At 46.0% G+C, this 7,170-nt stretch overlaps 1 protein-coding gene across 6 annotated transcripts in view; it reads left to right on the top strand.

Moving 5' to 3' along the window:
* The first annotated feature begins 5 nt into the window (after positions 1–5).
* Rnf214 (ring finger protein 214) overlaps positions 6–7,170 on the top strand; it is a 35,976-nt gene continuing 28,811 nt past the window's right edge. For 2 of the 6 annotated variants that reach the window (XM_027412038.2, XM_027412037.2), the window contains exons 1-3: positions 347–480; positions 1,933–2,046; positions 6,369–6,414. In XM_027412038.2, the coding sequence (XP_027267839.1) occupies positions 1,940–2,046; positions 6,369–6,414 (153 nt within the window). In that variant the 5' untranslated portion in view covers positions 347–480; positions 1,933–1,939. Of the gene's footprint in view, positions 275–346; positions 481–516; positions 537–1,932; positions 2,047–6,368; positions 6,880–7,170 lie in introns of those variants that run through there. The other 4 variants (XM_027412035.2, XM_027412032.2, XM_027412033.2 and 1 more) reach the window with 3 other exon arrangements.

Raw genomic sequence — 7,170 nt, 5'->3', positions numbered from 1 at the left:
CATGCGGGCTGTGCGGGCTTCGGCGCCCCGCGTCCTCCAGTCCTCCGCCACAGGAGCCCTCCGCAAGAGGGCCCTCGTACTTCATGGCGTCCCCTGAAAGGACCATCTCGGTCCCGACCTCTAAACACCCCTCGTGGCTCTTCTCCCTCGGACTGCCATGGCCCTGACGCTCCCCCGTAACCTCCTCAGAGCGGCTTCCGCCTCCACTGGGTGGATCGCAGTGTCTCTGGCCCTCGTTCCCCCAGGCTCGGCTGTGTCTCAGGATTCTCCCGCGGTGGGTGGCCCTGTTGCCCGGGCGCTGCCCGTGTCTGCCGCCAGAGGGCGCAGTCGGTGGCGGCGCGCACTCCGCGGGGCCGCTCCTCTCGCCGCCCCGGCCTCGCCCCCTGCGCTCGCGCCGCCGGAAGTGGGAGGTGCCGCGCGCGGGCCGGCGCTCGACCCTCCCCCAGGCTCGGCCGCCCCTCCCCCTCTCCGCCCGCTCAGGTGCGTCCCTTCCCTCCCCCTCCCCGCCTTTGCTCCCCGGGGGCGCGGCGCGGGAGGTGTGTGCGGGGCGGCGCGGGCGCGGGGCGGCGGGACTAGGGGGCGCGGCGGGGGCGGGGAGGGGGCGACGGGGACGGGGCTGGAGCCCGGCCTGGGTGTGGGACGGGGGCTGGCGGCCGGTGAGGACCGAGGGGCAGGGGTGGAGGTGTCGCTGCCCCGTGCTAGCGGGCGGCCTAGCGGCCGTCTGCTGCAAAGAGTGGCGGCGACCACCCGGCGCCGCTTCCCCCCATTGTCCCCTTCTGCGTCGCCTCCTGGCTGGCGACCGCCACCGGGTTGCGGGATTCCCTCGGGCGTAGTGGACTCTCCAGGCAGATGTGCGACCCCCGCTCCTCTCGCTTTGGGCTCTAGCCGCGGAGTTTCACGTATGACCCTTGCCTTAAGGTTTTCCTTTACCGGGAACCGGTGACCCAGACCTTGCTCCCTGTTGGAGGCAATGATCTCGACCCTTTTGGAGGCAGAATGTTTGCATCCGAGACAGCAATGGCGTTTCAGGGCCCATTTTCACCCAGGAGCTTTTTTTATTATGAGAGGAAACTGAGGCACTGGGCTGTGACTGTTGTTTGAGCCTGGCTCGGTATCTGCTCTTATGGCCTCTTCTCTGTTCAGAGGTATTCCTGTGATACTGTCAAAATAAAAACAGGAATGTGAACTAATCCTCCCTTCGTCACCTAGTTTTTTTTTTTTTTCTCACCCTTCTGCAGCAAAAAGGACGCTCTTAAAAATAAAAATGAAAAAGCGTCTTCTCGGGTTCTCTACTTGAGTTACCATGTTTTTCAGCATCTCCTTTTCTTCCTGGAGTAACCAAGTAGCAACCTGTTTTGCCACAATGGTAACTCGCTAGTCTGCCCTTGGCAGATACCAGACTATTTGCATCCACAGGGAAGGAATACTGACAGGGTCAAAAAGGCACCCAGGGAAGATGGTCCAGTATGGGTATGACTTGTTCTTGGAAACACCTCCCCCAAAAACCCACACTTAAATTAATAGAGAATGTTTGGCTGGAACAGCCAAAAAGTGATTTTTAAACATTGATTCTGGGCCAAAAAGGTCATCTTTTATAAATGGCAGTAGACAAGGTGGATCATTTGGAAAAATTCATATCATATTGTCATCTATTTTAAATGAACTACTTCTGTCAAGAGAAGGTAAAAGCTTTGCATAGACTCCTAGATATTTATGTACATATGACTGCTCCTGAGGGTTGGTACTGGCTGGTACTTAAGGTGTGAAGTGGCATTTTTTTTTTTATTGCCCTCCTGCAGAATACTCTTTTTTGGGTGTTTATTTTCAGATCCTAAGTTCTTGGTGTTTAGAGGAACAGATACAGTGGGCATTCTGCAGAAGACAGTTTTCAGCTTGTAATTTGTATTGTGTCCTTTGTTTCTGAATGTCCAGAGTGCAGATGGCGGCCTCTGAGGTAGCTGGCGTTGGGGCCAGTGCCCCCAGTCCTTCGGAATCCTCTACTTTATGCGCTTCCAAGACAGATGACGCTCTCCCAGATGGCCTAAGGTAATGTGCAGACTCATGAGGAGAAGGCTTATTGGGATAAGGGGCTTGGAGATGGGCTTCTGACCCACTAGCTATAGCCTTTCCCCCTCAGCACTCTAATGACACTCCTGCAGATAAGTTTTCTTTCCCTCCCCCAGATTAATTTTTTTAAAAGTGGGGACTTCTTAGTCTTTGTATGGTATAGCAACTGGCACTTGGGCAGGCATGCTGGGTTAGAACATGTATCCACACATCATAAATGCATATATTTCTTTGACATGTCCTATACCGCCTAAATGTTCATTTAGCATCCTTGTGTATCTTGCTTCTTTCTTTCTTTCTTTTTTTAGACAAGGTCTCACTTTGCAGCCCTGGCTGGCCTGGAATTCACTATGTAGACCAGGTTCACCTCAAACTCAGCAATTCACCTGCCTCTGCTTCCTTAGTACTGGGATTAAAGGGATGTACCACTATGTGTGGCCATATTCATGTTTTTTAAAATGATTATTTATTGTGTGTTATGCATGCTGGGGATGGGGGAGGTGTGTGTACATTGGGAGACCAAAGGACAGCTTTGTGGAATGGGTTCTTATTATTATTATTATATGGGTTCCAGGGATTAAACTCAGGTTACCAGACTTTTGTGGAAAGCACCTTTACCTGCTGAGCCATTTTGTCAGCCCCCATACTCATTTATAAGTTACTTGGTTATATAGAAGATATGTATGTACAAAATTTAAACAGAAACACAGATTATATGTGTATCTATCCATCTTGATATCTTTGTTAATGTATCTTACTGCTTAATGCATGTATTATGCCTCTTTTTTTTTTTCTAAAGATTTTATTTTTTATTATGTATGCAACGTTCTGCCTCCATGTATGCCTGCACGCCAGAAGAGGGCACCAGATCTCATTATGGATGGTTGTGAACCACCATATGGTTGCTGGAAATTGAACTCAGGACCTCTGGAAGAGCAGTCAGTGCTCTTAACCTCTGAGCCATGTCTCCAGCCTGTATTATGCCTCTTAATAAATTTTAGTGTTCTTTTTTTCTCCCATCCCAATTTGTTTTTTTAAATTTTTTTTCTTTTTGAGATAGGGTCTCACTATGTAACTCTGGCTGACCTGGAGCTGGCTGAACTCAGAGTTCATCTGATTCTGCCTCCAAAGTGTTTAAATGTAGTGTTTATGTGTAACATAGGTAGATACCATGATTTTCATGTGAAAATCAGGGGAATCTGCCAGAATCGGTGCTCTTCTTTCACCGTGTGGGTTCAGGGGAATCCAGCTCAGGTCAGACTTGGTAGGATGGTGCCTTCACACACTGAGCCATCTCACTGGTTCTTATATTTTGAGGCAGGGTCTTCTGTAGCTTAGTCTGACCTCAAACTCACTGTGTAGCCAAGTCTAATCTGTCTCTACCTCCCAATTGTGTGGGCCACCACACTCAGCTCTCTCCTCCAGAGTCTTGCAAGCAGGGGTTGTGATTATCCAACCTTTCTCTTGAGAGTGGTAATAACACTGTTGTGTGCAATATTGAACTAAATTGACTAGAGAACCTGGGACCTAATACAATAGGTATGTACATTAACACAGTCAACACTCACGTAAGTCCCAGAAGACAGGTGTTAATGTTCCTGTAACAGTGAGGAAACTGAGACCTGGAGAGGTTAGTGACTTACTTGCCCAAAGGTACAAAACTCTGTTTGAGTCAGAGTTTGAACTCATGAACTCTGACTCAAGAATGCTCAATAAATATTTCTTCTTAAAAAGAGCTATTTGAGCCAGGTATGATGGCATATAACTGTAGTAAGAGATGCTTGTTAGTGAATGAGTAACAGGGGAAATGTCACATAAGCCTACGATAAACTTGGATCTCTCTGCTTGTATTAGTTTTCTAAATTAAATCAGCCATGTCTTTACTCCTAGTAGTCATAACAGCCAAAGGACTGAGTGACTGATCTGTTAGGTGGACAATACTATTTCTATTTTAGAAATAAAATAACGGGGCTGGAGAGATGGCTCAGAGGTTAAGAGCACTTTCTTCCAGAGGACCTGAGTTCAATTCCCAGCAGCCACATGGTAGCTCACAACCATCCGTTATGAGATCTGGTGCCGTCTTCTGGTATGCAGATCTACATGGAAGCAGAGTGTTGTATGCATAATAAATAAAATCTTAAAAAAAAGAAATAAAATAACTTGTCTAGAGGCAAACAACTAGTAAATTGTATGGTTTGGATTTAAATCCAGGTACTGTATTTGCCCAGGTTTATAATTAAGTTCCCTGCCCCCATTCCACAGTTGGCTCTCAACAAGAATCACTGAGTATTTGGGGAAGGGAAAGACATTTTCTTCATTGGCCTTGCCCCTCCTGTAATTAGCCCTTCATCCATGCTCCTGTATTAACCCTAATTAAACTTATTGGTCCACTAAAAAAAAGAAAGAAAAGATAAAAATTAGCCAGGCTATGGTGGCATATGCTTTTAATCCCAGCACTCAGGAGGTAGAGGCAGGTAGATCTCTGAGTTTGAGACCAACCCAGTCTACAGAGTGAGTTCCAGGACAGTCAGGACTACATAGAGAAACCCTGTCTTGAAAAACAAACAAAACAAAACAAAAATTTCAAAAACTACTGAGTATGTTTATAAAGATGTCTGTGTCACAGTCAGTCCTTCTGAGGGAAGAGTACTTTACCTGAAGCCTATGTCGGTGCCAGCTTGGGATGCTTAAAAGGGTAAGCTGACAGTTACACACAGCACAGAGGAAGAGGGAAAACAGCAAAGGAATTTAACATAAAGTTTTAAAAAGTTATTATTTTTATTACTATTGAGATAGGGTTTCTCTGTTTAGCCATGGCTATCCTGGAACCCTATCTGTAGACCATGCTGGCCTCAAACTTAGAGATCCTGCCTCTGTCTCCTGAACACTGGGATTAAAGACATGCACCACCATTCTCAGCTAATTTATTTTTATTTTATGTGCATTTGGTGTTTTGCTTGTATGTATGTCTGTGTGAGGGTGTCAGATCCCTTGGAACTGGAGTTACACACAGTTGTGAGCTGCCATGTGGGTGCTGGGAATTGAACTTAGGTCCTCTGGAAGAACAGCAAATGCTCTTAACCGATGAGGCATCCCTCAGCCCTTATTTGATCTAGACTTCACTTCTGAGTGAAAGACTGGCTGTAAATGTTGGATGTCACTGTAAGTGTGTTTGGATCTCTGGAAAAAGTCCTGCATTGGCCGAGTGTGATGCACACCTTTAATCTCAACACTGAAGAGACAGAGGCAGGTGGGTCTCTAAGAGTTCAAGACCAGTCTGGTCTATTTAAATATGTGTTCCAGGCCGGCAGGCCTACATAGTAAGACTTGTCTCAACAAAACAAAACAACAACAACAACAACAACAAAAAACAAAGCCTCCTAAGTGCTGGGATTAAAGGGATGCACCACTACTGCCTGGCCAAATAGTGGCTTAGTTCAAAGATCTATATGATATGTTTGAAGGACAATTATTATTTTTAATTTAATTTTTTAGTTGTGTTGAGGAGGGGGGCTCAAGAACAACTTTAGGTGTTCTCTTCTTCCACTTTGTGTTACAGAGACTGGATTCAGATCATCAGGGCTTGCACACTTACACACTGAGCTATCTTGCTGGACCAGAAAATTATTTTTTGGGACATGAGGTTGGAATAAAAACAATGTTTTGTCTGGTGTGGTGGTGCACACCTCTAATCCCAGTACTTGAAGCAAGTAGATACCTTCAAGACCAGTCAGTGAAACCCTGTTTCAAGTCAATCAATATATTTACTAAAATATTATTTGTAACCAAGTTAGTACATGTACCCACTATAATTAGCATTGTACTGTTTTTTTCCCTTGTTCACAGAAGTTACTGTCACTCAAAATTTACTTTTATATCTTCAGGGTCACTTGTGTTTAGGTATTTACTATAGGCCATCCCTAGGACTTTCTCAAGTTCTTGCCTTCCAGCTGGACTACTTGTATATGGGGTAGAAATTGTTGGATAGAGACTAGTTTCTTCTCATGATGGAGAGGGTTTATAGGATCTATTTTTGTTCTAGTGGCTGTGTTGGGGATATGGCTCAGTGGTTGAGCATTGTCCAGCATGTATAAGGCCCTGGGTTTGATCCCAAGCACTGAAAAATAAAGTATTATATTTAATCTTCCAAACGTTGGGTAAAGAAAGAAATTTCCTTTTTGTGTGGTGCTAGGAGCAGAATCCAGGGTCTAAGGCATGCTAGTCAGGTGACATACTACTAAGCTACAACCTTATCCCAGAAACATAGTTTTTTTTTTTTTTTTTTTTTTTTTTTTTGATAGCCTTAAAGACTCTGCCCAGAAACAGAAGAACTCGTCTCCACCGAGTGTAAGTAGCCAAATGATAAACAAGGAGAGTAACAGAAATGCCCATTTGGAACACCCAGAGCAGAATCCTGGTTCATCAGCAAGTGATACTTCAGCAGCGCACCTGGAGGTTTTAGGAGAAAACTTGGTAGCCACAGCCCTTTGTCTTTCTGGCAGTGGGTCTCAGTCTGATTTGAAGGACTTGACCAGCCCGGCAGGAGAGGAGGGGGACACGAGCCTCCGGGAGAGCCTCCATCCAGTCACTCGGTCTCTTAAGGCAGGGTGCCACTCAAAACAACTTGCCTCCAGGAATTGCTCTGAAGAGAGAGCCCCAGCAGCCTCCATCCTAAAGGAAGGTAGCAGGGACGCAGGCTTGGATTTCCGACCTGTAGTGCCTCCCGCAAATGGGGTTGAAGGAGTCAGAGTGGATCAGGATGATGATCAGGATAGCTCTTCCCCGAAGCTTTCTCAGAACATTGCTGTACAGGTCAAGTATCAAGTTTCTGCTACTAAAATGGAATTGGGGGAGGTGAGGGAAGGAGCCATTTCTTCTTATGTGTTGGAGACCTGCACTGTGCCATTTTTTTTGCTAGCAGTCATCATACTGTTTGCATACAGTGTTATGCAATGGCTTCATTGTGCTGTTCCAAGAACAAGAATGGGAACTATTATGACCTCCATATAATCTCTTTGGATGAAAACTTGATTGGTGTAGATCCTTGGCATTCATACCCCCACCCCACCCCCACACACACAGGGTTTCTCTGTATAGCCCTAA

The sequence above is a fragment of the Cricetulus griseus genome, chromosome 4 (genome assembly GCF_003668045.3).
Source record: "Cricetulus griseus strain 17A/GY chromosome 4, alternate assembly CriGri-PICRH-1.0, whole genome shotgun sequence".
NCBI lineage: Eukaryota > Metazoa > Chordata > Mammalia > Rodentia > Cricetidae > Cricetulus > Cricetulus griseus.
This window is presented reverse-complemented; position numbering and strand designations above follow the sequence as displayed.